This window comes from Crotalus tigris, unplaced genomic scaffold (assembly GCF_016545835.1).
Source record: "Crotalus tigris isolate CLP2741 ecotype Arizona unplaced genomic scaffold, ASM1654583v1 scf7180000017567.3851432, whole genome shotgun sequence".
NCBI lineage: Eukaryota > Metazoa > Chordata > Lepidosauria > Squamata > Viperidae > Crotalus > Crotalus tigris.
Window position 1 is genome coordinate 1,018,918 of NW_024096477.1, and position 19,582 is coordinate 1,038,499.

Below are 19,582 nucleotides of genomic sequence, written 5' to 3' on the forward strand. Positions count from 1 at the left end.
AGAATCTGGTAATCCTACTAGAAATATTTAAAAATTCCTCCCTGAGGGGAGCAACAGAAACAGACTGTGAAATGGGTTTTTGGGGTCTCTAACAAGGCTTTGTGAGCAGTATCCTGAATAATGGGAAGCAAGCTTCCTATAACCTTTTCAGCTGTCCTTACCACTCTCTGTATGGACCAAACCAAACAGTAATGTAGTTTGTTAAGATGCTCTCAACCATGCCTCTGTAAAAAGTGGCCAGGACAGAAGGAGAAAGATTGCTCTCCTCATCTGATGCAGGAAATGCAGAGGCTGATTTGCACACTTCATTAATTATGACATGTGGGGAGATCAGCTGGGTGAAATCCAGTGACGTGAAAGCTGACAGATTGGTCAAAAGGTTTCATGTGAAACATCCCAACAAACTGAAAACTAGTCATTAATCCATGCTTTTGTTTACATTACAGGATCTGTCCTTCTTGTAAAGGGGGCTGGATGTCAACGCTGCAAATAATGTATATTCTTGCTTTGACATAATATGCAAAACTGTCTGGTATTTTGAGAGTTAATGCAGAGCAGAGGAGGGAGGGGGGGAAAGCCCGGGAAACAGAAAGGAAGTGAATCTTTGTCCTCCAAGTTAATTGGAAGATGTGAGTCATGACCCCGAAATAGGGGAGGGGAAATGCCTGGAATGTTGTGTGCAAAGGGAAGGGAAATTCAGATATTGTCATACCTTCATTATGCTGTGCCGACATTTTGTAACATAAATAAAGACTTTTAGGAAAATCAATGCCTGTAAGTTCTTTGAAGTGTTTCATTAGCCAGAACCTTTACATCAGATTGTTAGTTATCTGCACCCCCAGATACTTAATGCTGTTGACCACCTCCACAGCTACAGCCTCAATAGAGAGTGGAGTATGGTTACGCCGACTCTTTCTAAAATATACAATAATCTTTGTTTTATTAACAGTCATAACCAGGTTATTTTTATTGCACCAATCCACCAGACCCTTCATGTCTTCCCTATAAGCATCTTCATTGTCATCCTGGATAAGACCCACCACTGCCTTGTTATCCACACACTTCACAATATGATCCCTAAAAGATTTGGTACAGCAGTCATAAGTCATCAAGGTGAACAGTAACGAACTCAAGACACAGCCCTGTAGGGAACTTGTACTCAAAGACATGGAGTTGGAAACTTTTCTTCCAACTTGCACAACCTTGGGCCTATCAATAAGGAAATCAAGTACTAGTTACATAAAGGAATATTAAAACCTAATAGCTCCAGTTTGTTCACCAGTGGTGCAGTGGTTAGAATGCAGGCTACCAGCAGTTTGGCAGTTTGAGTATCACTGGCTCAGGGTTGACTCAGCCTTTCATCCTTCCAAGGTCAGTAAAATGAAGATCCAGATTTTTGGGTGCAATATGCTGACTCTGTAAACTGCTTAGAGAGGGCTGTAAAGTCTAAGTTCTATTGCTATTGCTAAATGCTGAAGAATGTGTTGAACACTGAACTAAAATCCACAAACAGCATTCACACATGAGTATTCTTCTCCTCCAGATGTGCCAAGCTAAGATGAGGCACACAGGAAAGTGCATCGTCTACACAGAGGTTCTTCCGATAAGCAAACTGTAAGGAGCCAAATGTAGGGGGAAGGCATGAAACCATGTAGTCCTTTACCAATCTCTCAAAACACTTCATCATAATGGAAGTGAGTGTAACTGGACAGTAATCATTAAGGCATGTGATTATAGATTTTGGGGGCAATGGTACAATAATTGCAGTCTTAAAACATGATGGAACCATGGCCTGATGCAACGAAAGGTTGAAGATGTCTGTAAGAACAATGGGCAACTGGTCAGCACACTCCTTAAACACTCGCCCAGGGATATTATCAGGACCCGCAGTCTGTAGGACCTTCTGAACAGCAGTTGTATCAAACCTGAGCACCTGTTCATCAGGAAGGGGAACAGCCTTCTTTGCTGGAACATTGTGGCCTCAAACCATCAAAAAAACATATTTAGCTTATTTAGAAAATCCACATCACCCTTATATGTCAGGGAAGCTGCCTTATAGTGAGTAATAACCCAAATTGCCACATTCATATAGGTCCATAGGATCTTGAAAAAAATTCTGTATTTTCTTATTATAGGCCTGCTTTGCTGTTTTTATAGCACATCTCAAATAAGCTCTTGCTGTGGTAAGTGCTGCCACATCGCCTGATTTAAAAGTGGTATTTCTCACCTTCAAGGTCTCAGGGGCCTCCGGAGACATCCATGGTTTCCCATTTGCTCACATAACAATAGTCTTAAGAACACTGACATCCTTCATGCACTTTTAAATATAAGTATATTCATATTTGAATCTTGTTCCCTGGTTTGCTAATTTCCTATTGCTGTTCATGAAACAGAGGCAGCTTTCAGTCTTTTAAATTACCCAGATACCACACAAAAAACACACTATAGAAAAAGGATTTTGTGTGGATTAGTTCTCTCATATACCCAAGGGGCAGGATTAACAAAGCAATACTGGTATTATTTAACAAAAATTGGAGGTAAGGTCTGTGTTTTTCTCTGTGAGTTTCACATTCTCTTCCCATTAAATCTCATAATAAAACATCCAGGAAAGACAAGAAAAGACTTCCTTGATCAGAAAAAAGATGGCATTTATTCTTGACTGGAAACCATTTGTAGATTTTTTTGCATGAAAACAGAAAAAAATGAAATTACAATTTGTGGTTTGGATGATTACAGAAAGAAGAGAGCTATGTTGTAACTTATAATTGTACACTTATAATTGTACGTATAACTGCTGTAAAGAAGATCAGAGGCTACTCTTTGTATCTTTTTCTTTCTTTTTTATTTTTCTTTTACTTTTTTCTTCTCTTGCACTTTTATTTTTCTTTTTAATTTCTCCTTTCTTTTTCTTACTTTGTATTAGTTTTAGTTTTTCTTTAAAAAAATCTTTAATAAATTTATATATAAAAAAGTAAAACAGAGGACAAAGACAAAAAAGACAAAGAGGGAGAAGAAGGAGAGAAAGTAGAATCGGGATTCAAAGTAATATGGCTTAGGGTACCTATTATATTTATATTTGTTTTCCTTCTGCAAAAGTCCGCTTTCCACAAAAAAATTAAACTTTTACTTACATTTGACATATTTAGGTTTGGTGAAATTTATTTGCTGTGTTTAGATCAAACCTTGCTTAACTATAGTAATTGGGATCAGCAACTGGCTTACTAAGTGACACTGTTGTTAAATGTGATGTCACACAATTGCACTGACTTATGATGGCAATTGGAACAGTTCCAGTTGCCACTGTTGAATGAATTCTTTGCAGTTGTGCAACACTGCATGATCATCATTTGTGACTTCCCACTGGACTTTGCTTCTTGCAAGCTGGCAGTGAGATCAATCAATATCAATATCAACCACAATAGAGCTGGAAGGGACCTTGGAGGTCTTCTAGTCCAACCTCCCTGTTCAAACAGGAGACCCTATACCATTTCAGACAAGTAGCCATCCAATCTCTTCTTAAAAACCTCCAGTGATGATGCACCCACAGCTGTTCCACTGGTTAATTGTCCTCACTATTAGGAAATTTAAGTGATTGTCCACTAAGACACCAAGGTTCCTCTCACAGGGACTGTTTCTGAGCCAGGTTTCACTAATCTGTTAACCACCTAATTGAAACAAAAGGCAATCACAACTATTGTAATTGTGAGCACTTTGCCAAGCACCCAAATCATGATCACATGACCAGAGAGATGCTACAACTCCTGCAATTATGAAGACTAGTTGTAAATCTCCTTGTTCAGTGCCATCAAAGCTTTGAACGGCCACTGAACAAGTGGTTATTAAGTGAGAACTATCTGTATTGAGAAAGCAGTATCTAGAGCTTTTTTCTATATAGCAAAAAAGTGAAAAAGCACATAGATATTACAAAACAATGATAGATATTGGAACAAGTAGTATTCTTTATATCAGCTGATCCTGGAAGGAAGTCTTATTGAAATAAATGTCACATGCATGGGCTCTTTTCTCTCTGTCTGTGTTAGTGTACAGGTGTGAATTTCCTGTTACTAGTAATCATTCAGACTGGTGGCAGGTAATGAATCAATTTTCTAACTGTTAGAATTTATGATTAAGATTTCAATGTGCAATACATATAAATAGTTACATTTCAAATTGATTTCAATATTTAATTAATAATGTAATATGTATGTAAATCTGTGTATATGTGTGTGTGAGTGTGAATAAACACACACAAACATATATGTATGCTTGAAGAATTGGTGGGATTAAGAGCTTGTTGATTTCTATATAAAAGGTCACATTTTAGATTTCTTTCTATCATCTATCCAACTGTCTTATATTTCTAAAATATTTTGTCATAAATCTGCAAAAGAAATGAATATGCTGTCAGCAGGACTAAATAATGCAGCTTAGCCATTTATAGAAATTTTGTCAGAAAACTCTTGAAATAATTTCCATCCCCCTTTCATATAGAGATTACATAAAACTCATAGATTTATTAGAAGAAAATAGAATGCCTTGTTTCGGAAACTGGAGTCATTTTAGAATTGATAGTGATTAGATTATTTCTTTGATCTTCATACCTTGCAGTAACGATCATACTTTATCAATTTTCCCACTTTGGTTCCTTCTAAGCGCTCTTTAAATACTGTGTCCATCTCCTTGTTGTTTTCTTCACTAAAAAGTGTTTTCCAGTCACTTACTCCACCTGAAAACAAACAATTATTTTCTTTTTCTTATATGAAAACCACACATCTTGTAATATCAATAAGTATTTGCCTAAAGCCTGCAATACTACAGACTATTCAGAGAAATAAATAATAATTAGATGTTTTACAAATGCTCTTTGGTAAATGTTCGATATCTGCCTTTCTGGGTCTATTTTCATCCATCCATCCACCCATCCATAGTACATAGTCCATTGCCAATATATACTGTCAATTTATAAGCAGATGGATATGGTTGCTGCTTGTATTTTTTATTTTTGTATTTTTTTATTTTTTGTTAAAATCACCAATTAATCTTCAATCACTTGGCTGTAGAAACTGAATAAATAAACAAATAAATAAGAGCATCCCTATATATAAACAGTGAATTAGCAGGTACTATTTGATTTGATTTGATTTAAAAAATGAAGTTCTTTTTATCTTTGGCCCTTTGCTGTATTTAAAAACTATATAATTATCCACTGTTATTCAGAGATGCAATAAGCATTGTAGAATTATTACTTCCCTCTCTCTTTCAAAAACAGGAATGACAGTGGGCATAGGATTGTTGGGGCTGGAAGTTTGTTCATCACCAAATCATTACAGAGAGATTAACCTGATTTGTAATTATTATGCTTCTCTTATTTAAAAATAATCATAAAAGTTTATTCCTTTTTTCTAAATTCTAAATAAAGCATAGCTCTCCTTTAAGTTAATAGATATGAGCATGCATTCTATGATGGCTCATGAATTCTTAATTCTTTTTAAAAAATGCAAATGCTCAAAAGCAAATTAGTTATAATTTCATGCGATTTTCCTAATCTATGGAATAGCGATGAATAAGGAACTCTCATGAAAATAGGGTGTAGCCTCAGTGGTGTAGTGAGAGTGCAACATTATGGATTTTCAAAAGTTACCTTTCCGGAAAAGAACTTCACCAAATTCTCCATGGGTTGCTTTAGAGTTATCTTTCATCGCACTGAAAGTGCTCCTTTCTACAACATCCTGAAAGTCTTCCTCATTTAAGTTCAGTTCAAGAAATGTGGAAATCTTTTTGGCTCCTAAAGCTGGGTTCTGAAAAGAGATCAATTTGTATTGCTGGTAAAAAGAATTCTCCTTTATTTAATGTCCCATTTCTAACAAAGATATCCCACCAATTTTGGAAAGGGAAAGATGCAATATATTTCCATCACTTTCATGTCTAAGATTCCCTCTGTTTGTCTCATTCTAAATGCTACGGCTATATTCTACACTACACCTCATGCCAAGTATATAAATGAATGTGGTTTCAGTTACAATCAGAAAGTTCTACATGAATGTATAAATATACGTATAAACACACACACAAACACACACATTATTACAGGGAGCAAATACAATTTCCCCAAGCTTAGTTTGGTCTCATTTCATGTTGATGGATGTAGCTTTGTGTTGCGGTTGGTTGGATGTCACCAGTGGTGGGATTCAAATATGTGAACAACCGGTTCTCTGTGTGGATGCAACTTCCAGAAGTCCATTCTGGGCCTGGGCAACAAATAATTAACTACCGGTTCTGCCAAAGTGGTGTGAACTGGCTGAATCCCACCACTGGATGGCACTGTTATTTCTATTTCTTCCTCAGAGCAGAACGGGGGGGGGGGGAACTACTTATTTGGGGGGGAAATATCAATAAACAGATGCAGAATATATGTTTCCATAAATGTGTAGACCTTCAAGACTTTTCCTTAACTGAAAATGATACGTGCTAACAGCCTGATGATCATGGGTCTTTCTTGATTATAAACTTCATGAAGTTCTCGCAGGAAACTTTGAGGTCATTGGTCATCTCTTTTTCTCTTGATTATTTTAATAATAAGAGTAGGAGGCCAGTAAAAGAGCTTCAGTTAGTTGGGCTTTTTAACTGTTTCTGTAGAATGCATTTAAGGAAACTCTAGAGTATTTTGGCATGAGATTTATACCCTGGCAAAAAAGTTAGGAAAGCTTAATTGGTATTTGGAATAGATTCTGAACATCTAGCAGTGATTCGAATTCTAATCTGATTTATTCCAGAAAGACCTGGTATTAAAATTCCTACTACACCCTGAAACTCCCATTTTTCCATCTCTAAGATTTTTCATTCATTGCTGTTTATGAGTATAAGAAACCATATATCTGAACAGTATTAACTGTACCTCTTTTATCTCTTCATATGTTATTGGCAGGACATTTTCTTTATCAATAAACTTGTTCCATGTACAAAGATACTCTATATAGGATCCCCAGGGCACTATTGAAATTTAAAAAAAAATAATTAAGATCATGTTAGAACAAGATTGATAACAGACATAAATACGTATATGACTCATTGAAAATTTAAGCTGATCTCTGAATATCGCCTCTATAGAGTTTATCTTTTTCCAATCCTTTTCCCTCAGTTGTAATGTCCCTGACTATTCCATTATCTAAAAAAAATTAGTTTCTTCTTTTTAATTATAGTTACATCTGATGTGTTGTGTTTAGTTAGTAATTAATTTATATATGAAAATTTAACATCATCGATAGTGTTTAATTTTGTGATCATAGCACAATTAGGAAACTCAGAAATTATAGTTTTGCACAGATGTCAATGCGCTGTAGTACTTACTCAGTTCTGACATAGTTTATAATCTGAGCATAAACAAGCATATACAAGCAATATAAGTTAACTTGAAAATTGATATGGTTATTATTATTCCAAACCTTTCATCTAAATAACACTCTCAAGATATAACTTTTTGCTAAATATTTGTAACTGGATTTAAGCCAAAATAATAAATATGTATATATGTAATGATGGCTTTACATAAAATTACTTTAGCTGCCAAGGTTATAATGAAACACCTTGAAAAACTGAATTACAATTTTGGAAATAGCAACAGCACTTAGACTTTTATACCGCTTCACAGTGCTTTACATCACTCTCTGAGTGGTTTACAGAGTCAGCCTATTGCCCCCAACAATCTAGGTCCTCATTTTACCGATCTCAGAAGGATGGAAGGCTGAGTCAACCGTGAGCCCCATCAGGATCGAACTGCTGGCAATACTGCATTCTAACCACTGCACCAATATTGGGTCATCTACTTCTCTGGGCCTCTCAAATTGGGAAAAACCAGCATACACAATGAATGAATGAATGAATGAATGAATGAATGAATGAATGAATGAATGAATGAATATATTTTTCTGCTATACTATTTATTTGTTACCAATAGTTGGATTTTTGTGCAGAACCTCAAAACAGCATACATTCCCTGGGAATTAGACTGGACTGAGGCAATGAGAAATATTTGCTTCTCTTTTCAAATAATATTACATCAGAAAAGGAAACTGGTCATGCCATTAACTATGATTTATTGAAATAAACTGAGGACATGAACCTGAATTTGAAGTGTTTCTGAACAAAGCATAAACTAATCAATAAAAAATAATAATCAAGATAGACAGTTACTATGTTCTTCATATCTACAGACATTAAACAATTGGAATGAATAGAAACTCTACTTTTTCCTATCATTAAAGCTCGGAAGAATTCTTCAAATGTATCATAGGGAGGATAAGGACTGAAGTTGTTTGAAAAATGGAAAAAAGATGCAGCAACATCTTTTGGATTTCGAACCAGCATCACTACCTAAAACAAACCAAAAACATTAGAATAAGAAATGAGAAAGCATAGATTATATCTCTAAGATGCACCAGATTCTCTGAAAATTATCCTAAGCTACTTTTTATCACTGAAATTTTATATACCCTTGCCTGTGTGAATATCTGAATCACATTCAGTTCCTGGTATTTTATTATATAGTAATGCAAGAATGTTAGGGAAGAGAATGGCCTAGTGAGACAATATATGGCCAGATTAGGTGGGTGGGTGGCAAGTTTGGAAGATTTTGAAAGTAGCTTGCCCTTGCCTTCTTCTTAGGGCTGAAAGGGAGTGACTGGCCCAAAGTCACCCAGCTGGCTTTGTATCTCATTTAGCCTATATGCCTTAACTGCTACACCAAATTGGCTATCTAGATTAGTATGGAACCTCCATTTCAGTTCTATTTACAGCTACTTCCCCAAATGATGCCTCTGAACTACTAAAGGGCAGGGCTTTAATTTGGAAACTGTCATATCCTGAAAATGCAATTAAGTTGCACTACAGTCATTACAATTATCCAAATTTAAATGACTTATCAATAAACAACTATAGTAAACACAACTATTTATTAACCAGTCATCAATTTGTATGGTACATAATGACTATTATATTAAGCATGCGCTTGCTTATATTTTTCTTTTTTTTATTGTTCAATGCTAACTTTATCCCTATAGAAGTGCTCACTGAATTTTATCATTACAATTTTAGGGCATTAAATCGGCTACTTACTTTGGCTTTCTTCTTGAAAATAGATGGTGGGAATCTATCAGGACGGAGATGAGTAAATATCACTCTCCTGGAAGGATAAGTATCCATCCTCTTCCAGAGCCAAAATTAAATAAATAAGTAAATACATACATACATACATACATACATACATACATACATACATACATCCCAGAATTTCCCAGCCTGCATGAGAACACCAGATTGGATGATTCAGAATAACTCTTGGACACTCTTTAAATTAAAGCTTTCAAAGTCACAAAAGAATTTCCCTTTATTCTCCTCCACCACGCAATCATAAAATAAGAAATTGCTTGGAAATAAATTTATTGAACTCAAAAATCACCCTGGTTTTGCAGGGGGGAAAAATCTAGGTAAATATAATCCAAAGCATGGACTAGACTAGACTAGACTAAACTAGACTAGACTAATAATCACACATTTCAAATATGCATACCTCAAGTTTTTCCATTGAATGCTAGCACTGAGAGTAATACACTTACTGGTCAGTGGATTGGTTAATATATAAGATCAATTTTATCTTTTCAAAGACTGAATCATGCAGAATCAACCTAGCTGTTTTTGATCAAACATAGTCTGATTGACTGATTTTACTCTATGGACATCCTGCAAAAATACTTACCTCTATTACTGTTTTATAATCTGATGAAAATTTATCACCATTGGGTAAGTGATGTCTGTCATACTAACCTTATACTTTTCAGTATCTCCTAATTCAAGATAAGGAATTTCTGCTAGGAGAAGTTTTTCATTAAACTTCTCTGGTTCATATTTCTTTGCAGATGTTATTACTAAATCGGTAACAATCTGGCCAACCCAATTGGTACCTGAGGGGAAAAAACAAAATTAAATATAGTATGTGCTTATGTAGTAAAAACATAAACATAAAACCAATACCAATACCAATTAATTACAAGAGCTGTCCTCATTTACATGAAAATATATTTCATTATATATACTGATATTCAGGAGACTTAAAGAGTTTGGCAAAAAAAACAAGGTAGTGTTTTTTCACAACATTCCTCACCAAAAAATATATACGTCTCTATATAAAAACAAGCTATGAAGAAAATTCTGCCTACTTACTTTATTTATCCATCCTTCCATCCACCCATCTAGACACATACACACACACCATGATTTTGAAGAATATTTTGTAACAGCAGACTTTCTGATGTTAGAGTATCACATTCTAATTTTCTAACTACTGTGGCACACTTTGATCTTGAATGACAAAATAATGCAGCAGAGATTTTAGTTTCTGTTGAACAAGAACACAAGCCAAATGCAGCTGAAAAAATTGAGTAAGGCTTATGTAATGTTGACCCGCTGGAACTATTTCTCAAGTTAATGCTGGCTGTCCAACACCTGCACAGTAGAAAGATATTCCTTAAGGGTAGGGTGAACAACGTTTTATGATCAAGAGTCCCATTTAACATTTCTAAAGGGCAGAGGAACACCAAAGTCAGATTCATCATGGAATTTGTAGGAACAGCCTTGCTTTAAACTGATAGACTGTACACCTACTTCAAAAGTTACATCATACTTTTATTCTATTCCCCACCTCAAAATGGCAGGAAACAGTACTCTTAAAAGATGACTAAAAGGGCATTCAGTGACTGGACTGTAGGGTGCCCTGGGCTTTAGTTTGCTCATTCCTGCCTTAGGCTGAAGTTCAGTGAAAAAGCTTGGATATATCAATGATGCCATTAAGATGGCACATGGGAAGTAAAGCAGAACATAAGTCATCACGTCTGTCTGCCTTACACAGTGAATGCTAGCTACATCTCACAAATTTAAGAAAAACTTTGTGGGATTATAAAGAAAAGCCAACCCTCTACAATACATTATTTATATAAGAAGCCCACAACAGGGAACTGTGCTTAGTAGCACACCCATACACAACTACAGTGTTATTAGCATATTCAAAGGCATATTGTACCCTTTACAAAAGGGTAATTTCCTTGTAAAGCTGTCCCAAATATTTGCCTTACCTTATACTTAATATTGTCCAACTCTATGGTGTAATAGCTATATACATCGTTTTGAGTCTACAGCTAGGCAGCCTTTCATTACTGACCCAGGATTCTAAAATTATGAGAAAGGACTGGTTCATTTTCTCCACAGGATACATAATATTGTATATCTTTTTCCTCTCTGTGTGCATTGTTTCTGGTTATGATAAAGGAAATGCGTTTTCCCACATTTGAACAAACTATAAATGATCCATAAATGTTTAAAGAAGTTGGCATGTGACAATAAACAGCCCAACCAAAGAATCTCTAAGACCACCCACACCAACTCTGGCAGGGCAAACCACCAGAACATGAACTGACAGCAAACCACAGTCCTTAGTAGCACTGATAATGTTACCTAGTTTTCTGCAAGAAAACAAGCAAGCTCATAGAATACCAAGGACTCCTCATTTCAATCCTGAATTACAATATTATCCTTTATTGATGTGGCAATTGTAAAAACAGACACAGAACCCTGCAGAAAAGCTAAAACAAGACAAATTATGTTAAAGCTCTTGAGCAAATTACACATTCTAAAAAAGCAGACCCCAAATACTTCAAATATAAGGAGGTTTTTGTTTTAAGTGTGTTTTTGTTTTGCTTTATTTTTACTGAACTGATATATTAAAGTGCTCTTTGCTGAAATTATTCAGAAACCTTCCAGTATAGAGGACTTGTCTTTGTGTGTAATCCTCCTAGTCAGCACTAGATCAAAAATTCCCATTATAGAATATAAAATATATGAAAACGTCCAAAGGTTTTTCTTTGGAATTCTAAAAAATTGAAAGTCCCATGAAAGACATTGAACTTGCAGGCTTACAATTGCTAGCATCATTAAACTTTTGTAGATAAAATGTCAGCAATATATATATAGCACCTGTGGCATAAACTGTATTCAATTGATCAAATTGAACTCTGTTTAACACTACATTCTTTCTCTCTATAAACGTAATGATACTTTTGTTTGCACGGTGCAGCTTCAGAAACTAAATAGATATTATTGAGGCCCAAAATTGCTCAGGTAACAGCAGAAACCAGTAAATTACAGATATGCAAAAATGTTTTTCATATTATTTCTGAAGTTTCCCTTACCCTTTGATTTTATTTCAGACTGTTACCCTACAATTCATCAATTCATCACTATTACAAGTAAAATCTAATGGGACAGGGACTTTAAAAATATGTATCAAAAGCCCAGGAGACACCTTTGTAGAAAAACAAACAAACGAATAAACAAACTCACCAGATTTGCAGTATCCTGCTAGAACTACATCATCACTCCTAGCTTGGAAGGCTTCCATAGCTTTGAACTGCTCTGGGCTGCAAAAGACAGTTGGGTATGCAATTCCTTCATGAGTCATCAGCATCTCCTCTGGTGTCATCTGCTCTCCTTCTTTCATGACTTTTTCTAGAATCTCAATAAACTTTATTCTCACGTGTGTCATTTCTGCCTCTCTGTTTTTGGTATGTGTGGTGAATCTGTTCAAACAACCCAATTTGTCTTTTCAAAACTATAAAGATGAATGTATATGTTGTTTTCAGCTGTCAAAGAAAGGCAGTGATTAAAAACGTGTATTTACAATCCATATCAAACTATCCAAATAAAAACAAAAACAGAGATTTTTCTGCAATTGAAGGCATTTCAATCCTGGATAATTACTATTAAAATGAAATTGGAAAAAAATAGTTTTAAATTTTATAAGCTCTAATGACAATGTCCCTATAAACTCTTATTCTGCTAGAGAGTTTAAGCTGTTGCAGTTACAAGTTGTAACCTTCTCTAATATAATGCTATTTGGTTCAGCTGCAACAAGTAAGTACAACTAAAACATGAGCAAATATTTTTCCCCATTCTTAAAAAAAAAAAAAATCATTTCATCCGGCTTCATTCTTTCCCTTTCACCCAGCTTTGCTTTTGTTTGTTCCTCAATATGTCTGCATTTTTTGAAATATATCAGATTTACTTACATTCTTCCACACTCTTCCCTCTGCAGTAAGAGACAAGTGTTTCTGATGCACTTCAATACATAAGCTCTCGAGACACTAATCAATCTTGATGGAGATCTCAGCCTTTTCCCCCCTGGCTATTTAACGAGCAACAAGACACAGCCTGCACAAAACTGGAGAACTATCTGTGGTGTGTGCGTGTGCCAGCATAAATAATTCCATGCCTCTGCCCTCCCCCCTTGTTTCCCTTTCTGTTTAATTTTGTGTTTCACGTCACCCACTAGCATTTTTTTCCTTTTTATTTTCTTTCTCCCTCCCCCCCCTCCATTTTAATTGTGAGGTTTTTGACCCTCACATTTAGTTTTAATTTTGATTTACTGAGTTTAAGAAGAGTCATGGGGGAGCACTGGGTGCTTTGCTTTCCTACTAAAGAATACTCATTTATGTTAGTTTTAGAGCTGGTCCCGTTCATCAGCTTTGAAAATGCTTCTGCTAGTTTTATTTTTTTTTTAAACAAAAAAATATTTGTTTTATTTAAAACATTTATATGGCCACCCATCTTTACATCAAACTCTGGGCAGCTCCCAACCTATAATTAAAACAACATCAATAGTAAAACAAAACAATACATACATCTATTAAAAACCTGGATCTTATTATTTAATTGGAAGGATCTGCTCAAAGACACAAATAAGAAAATAATATGTTGCACAGGAGCTGATAGACATTTTTATTTTATTGTTGTATGGATGAAATTCAGAGTTAACAGGCCTCTGAGACAGCCTTCCTGATCTACTGTCCTCGATACCTTGGATTACAACTCCCATGATCCCCATATAGCATTGTCACCCTGCATAGTCACTGACTACCAAGAATAAACACACACCTCATACTTGCAAACCCAAAACATTACAGATTCTTGTACACTGTCTTACTATTCACTGCCCGTTCTAAGACATCTATATCTAACTACATTAATGCCAAAAAAGACAAAACAGGCTCTGACCTTTCATGTTTATTTTGCAGTGTTCTGTCCAACTGAATAAGAGGTGGAGCTTCCATTGCAACATCACAACTCATCTTTTCACCCTTGCCTCCATTCTGCAGATACCACATTATCTATTCAGGGATTTTACCTTACCCTGTAATCTTTATTAGCATCTGCTCCTCCACATTATATGAACAGCCAAAACAACTCTTTTGATGTTGTACTGGCTTGCCCATAAAGCCTTTTATTTTAAAAATGTAAACCCCAAGTTTGTTCCTGTTGCAAGCCAAATCCCCAAAATATGGCAATAAAAGCATGAAGAGTCAGCAAATTACAGATTTGTCAATTGAGGCTTTCTCTGAAAAATGAACTTCTCTGTCTCTGTTGATTTATTCAGCAGACTGTAAGTGTCCTCTTTTATGTTAAGTGGACTCCAGGAAAGTGGGAGATAATGTAAATTCTTGTTCATAGGCAGAGTTATTTATTTTACAGGTAGTCCTCAACTTAACAATTATTTGTTTGGTGACTGTTGCAACAGCACTGAAAAAAAGTGACTTATGACTGTTTTTCACATTTATCTCCATTGCAGCCTCCCCATGGTCACATGATCAAAATGCAGATGTTTGACAACTGGCATGTCAGCACTGGGGAACTACCAGATGACTGGAAAAGAGCTGATGTGGTTTCTGTTAAGTACTTCGTTCGTGTGCGAACGATGAAGACACATGGAGATTTTAAACAGCTCTTTATTTTTCTTCTAACAACCGAACGGACAAGCAAAGGCACACAGGCTTTTTTTATGTGGCCAGAGACCCGGACAATGTCAACAAAGTAACAGAGCATTTCTGCGCCTTGCGCATGTGCACAAGGCTGGCGCCGCTCTGTCTGGTCCCAGGCAGCTTTTGGAATGCCCGGGACCAATGCAACGTCCGGAGCCTGCTTTTGCAGGCTCAGGACACAACAGTTCCCATCTTCAAAAAAGAAAAAAAAAATGGTTCCAGGAAGCTACAGACCTATAAGCCTGGCATCAATATGTGGGAGGATCCTGGAAAAGATAATCAAGCAATGAATCTGTCAACACCTAGAGGCAAGCAAAATTATAACCAGAAGCCAACATGGCTTTGTTAAAACAGATCATGCCAGAGAAATCTTATTGCATTCTTTGGCAATATGACTAAATTAGTATATCTCCGAAATTCTGTGGACATAATTTACTTGGACTTCAGTAAGGCACCTGATAAAGTAGACTACAACCTATTACTTGATTAGATAGAATAATGTGGATCACTCCCAGATCGATTAGTAATTGGCTGATCAACTGCACTCAATGTATAGTCTTCAATGGAACTGTATCTATCTACATTGAGGAAAGCATACAATGGGTGCCTCAAGACTCTGTCTTAGACCCAGTACTCCTCAATATCTTCATAAATGATTTAGATGAGGGAATAGAGAAAGAACTCACCAAATTTGCAGATGACAAACTGGCAGGTATAGACAACACTGCAGAAGATAGGCTCAAAATACAGAAGGATCTCAAACAAATTTCCAGGGCAAATGTATTCCCATTCTGATCAATATCTAATACAGAATTTCAATTAGTTATGTTTAACCCCATCTGTTTCCCACTGTATTTAGTGCTACTTTTTAAAGAATTATTTAAAAATTTGGCTTATGGTGAAGCATTCCTGTTACTGTACTTGCTGTATAACTATGATTTTATAAGCATAAATAGTAAGATTGATAATCCAAACATCAGAACCATTGGTAGTTGTCTTAAACTGAATCAGATCATAGCAAGTCCCCATGGAATCATAGAGGAATCTCTTCAGTCCTATCTGGAAATTGAACCTGTAACATTCTGCATCCAAAGTAGATGCTCTGTCATTGGGGACTTCATGTACACATACTCCTTGACTTAAAACCATTCATTTAGTAACTTCAAAGTTGCAAGAGCATGGGAAAAAGTGAGTTATGACTATTTTTCACCTTTAAACTCTTGCAGCATCCTTGTGGTCACATGATCAAAATTCAGATGCTTGGCAACTGTATTTATGATGTTGCAGTGTCCCAAGGTCATGTGATCACTTTTTGGGGAAGAGGAAAAATGGATGTGAAAGCCAGCAATAGAAACAAACACATGTATGAGGAACGTGAACCATAAACATGAAATAAATATACCTTCGGCTTTATACTTTCTAGGCTTCATCCTAATTCTTTCGTCAATCTTTCCAGTCAGAGCTCTGGAATCCTTGAACTGTACCTATTATAGGAAAATTATTTGACATAATAACATAGATAGAGAATATGAGGAATATAACATGAATATAAACATGGAAAAAATCTGACCAAAAGCCTTTGGGCTATCAACATGCAGTAGAGATTGGGCTAATTAAGGAAACCTGTATCTGCCATTTTGATCTTGCATGGCACACAATGACAAAAAGAGGCAGGAAAGATTATGGGTAATATCTAGTGAAAATCACAGTTTTAAGTCTTTTTTTCCAAAGGCAACCATATGAATAGGTCTAACCCTGCTTAGCTAATTTCATGTTGATAGCTTTATGTGGTTTTGTATAGAAAGAAAGGGTGTTGCTATGAATAATATTAATGTTGTTTGAGGGTAAGGGAGGACAGAAGTATAAAAAGTTAATTCTTTTTCCTTGAGAGAAAATATACTTTTACGTTGGTGACTACAAAACATATTTCTTCAATAGATTTAGATCTTATAAATTAAATTATTTAATAATAACAATACTTTCTGTAACATTAGGATGGCTTTGGCCAGGCATGTTGTGAAGCACTTGAGAGAGCTACCATAATCCAAAAAATTATTAGCGATTTTGGCACATTCACAAGTGATAAGAATCAGCTGGAACTGTGAGCCAAAGAAACAGAGAAGCTCACAGAGAAATCATCATCTTCCAAGCTTGAACAAAAATATAGGAATTTTCTTTACAAGATCTTGCATGTTTAACATTGGTAGATGGTTTCCATGCATCATGGAAACTGATGGTGGAACATAAAATGTTGGAGGTGGACTTCCTTTTCAGATAATGGACTACAGGCAACAAGAAAGATATTGAAATACAGGCTTGTTCATTTAACCTCCATCTCAAAGAACTAAGAAAAGTCCATTGGTCTGTCCATAAGTCCTTTATGAAACATTACTTTATCCTCATTTGGGTCATAAATTCCCCAGTGGATTTCTTCTTTTATTCTGCCATTCAGAAAATCTCTCAAATGATTACACCTAACAGTGGTTAAGAAAATGAGGATTTTGTGAACCTTATGTCTGTTATAAGCTGCATTATGGGTGTGAATTTGATTGAAGTTCTTCAACTCCCAGATCCCCAACTTGCAACTCCCAATTGCAAGTGGACTGCAAAAAAAACCCCTCAGTTTGTGAAGTTGCTCATAAGGAGCCACTGTTGCTTGGAAGAACTCTTTTAACTTCAAAATAATTATAAATCCAAGATTGTTTAGAAAGGGAGATTGAATGAACCCATTATCCTTAACAGCTCTGCTATGTTTGAGATCTTGAGGGCTCTCCTTGTCTCCCAGTGCCAAACTGACTGCTGTCCTGTGATCTCCTCAGGAGATGCAACTGCCTGGAGCAAAAGTGGGAGACCTCTCATCCTCTCCTTTCATTGGAGCAGATTTGTCAGTGGTCCATCAGTGTCAGCCATGTCATTGTCTCTGTTCCTCCTGAGATGTCTTAATTTGCCATTACCTGAAGTTCATGAAGAGAGTGGCCAATGGCCGAGGCATAATTTGTACCTACAACTTCAATTGCAAACTAGGAATTTCTTTGAGTTCTTTATCTAAGTGCCTCAAGGATTGTAGGACACTGCTTTGGTATCGCAGACATTTCCAATTTCTAGCATAGCATCCATACATCCATGATTTTAATCTTTGCAGGAGTATGATCTATGCCGCCTTTTTTCTCATATAGATAATACATTAATTAGACCATGATGAGCTCCCTCTTCAACAGTTTTGGTTAACTTTTAAGCTCACAATATACTCCATATTTTATTTCCAATTTTGTCCCACCAAAGCATTCTTCAAACAACGGTTCATTTCCAGGTTGTGCTGTTCTTCTCTTGATTAATTCCATTGAAAGGGATTCTGATATTGGTAATATCCCCAAGTAATATATTTTGACCGAATTATAAAGTAGAATTAATGGCATTTCCCCTGGACTGCATCAAGAGGGAGGAGAAGAAGGTGAGAAGTAAGTAGGAAGGTTGAGGTGAAAGAGGAGAGGGGGTGAGTGAAGAAAAAGAGGGAAAGAAGTAAGTTGGTTTGAGGTGGGATGAGGTTTGGGGGGAAATGGGCGGGCAAGACCGTATGTGGTGTGTATCAATTTGTTTTATTTTTTATCTGAAGTATTTGTAAGATTGTTATGTATTGTAAAGTTGAAAATAAAAATTTTTACAAAACAAAAAAAGGAGAATTAGTAACATCTACTCATTATTGATTGGTTTACCTTATAAGGCTGACACATGCAGGTTAAGAGAGTAGGCAAAGCTACATCATGAAAAGGATGAAAATATTTCTCTCCCATGGTCCCCTTTACACTACAAAAACTATGGAGGGTCTCTTCTGAGCTTCTTGTCCCACCCACATTCTTGCTGTGAGCTATTTTTATCTAATAGTTCTCTTGGTTGTGTCTGGTTACCCTGTCTTTTAAGATGATTCTCACATACAGTGGTAGGATTCAGCCAGTTCACACCACTTTGGCAGAACTGGTAGCTAATTTTTTGTTGCCCAGGCTCAGAATGGACTTCTGGAAGCAGCATCCACACAGAGAACCGGTTGTTCGCATATTTGAATCCCACCACTGCTCACATAACATTACAATATGGTTGTCTGCATTATGTAGATGACTTGGTTATCTAGATAATTATTTATTTATGGAAAAGATTAAGAAAGTGGTCCTTTATATTCTCAGAAACAACTGTCTTTGAGCTTGAGACTTGAGAATCCCCCTCCTAGGAATATTTCTGGGCTGCAAACAGCATGGGGATACAATGTTCTCTGAAGAAAGTAAGAAAAAAAAAAGGTATTAGTTACATACTTTTGGCAGAAATCTGATCTAACAGTGCAATAGTTTTTTTTCTGTGCTTTGAATTTCTTTACCCCTTTCATGTATACTTGGAATGCAGTGTTACAGAGAAAGCAACATAAATATTTTATTTATTATAAAATATTCTTATATGTCATATTTTTATGAATGTATCCTTTTCTCAGGTTTCAAAGTTCTTCACCTATGTATTGTTCAACGTGCCCAATATAGTTCCTGTTCTTTAAAGTTGTCTTGATACAATCATGTGCATTGTATAACCCTTGTGAAGTTGCCTTCCTTTCCTAAGCCAGGGGTAGGCAACCTTGGCTCTTTTATGACTCATGGACTTCAACTCCCAGAATTCCTAAGCCGGCATGGCTCAGCTTGGAAACCTCTCCCTTTCCCCTCAGCATGGCTGGCTCAGGAATTCTG

At 36.0% G+C, this 19,582-nt stretch overlaps 1 protein-coding gene across 1 annotated transcript; it reads right to left on the minus strand.

Annotated features, from left to right (window-relative positions):
* Positions 1-2,627: 2,627 nt before the first annotated feature.
* LOC120310907 (sulfotransferase 6B1-like) lies at positions 2,628-13,280 on the minus strand. Its single transcript, XM_039349852.1, has 8 exons — positions 13,113-13,280; positions 12,388-12,686; positions 9,820-9,956; positions 9,112-9,201; positions 8,244-8,370; positions 6,896-6,990; positions 5,642-5,798; positions 2,628-4,726 (listed from the first exon to the last, which is right to left on the minus strand). Exons 2-8 carry the CDS (start codon positions 12,587-12,589, stop codon positions 4,596-4,598), a joined length of 939 nt encoding a protein of 312 aa, XP_039205786.1. The 5' UTR covers positions 12,590-12,686; positions 13,113-13,280; the 3' UTR covers positions 2,628-4,595.
* Between the last annotated feature and the right edge of the window lie 6,302 nt (positions 13,281-19,582).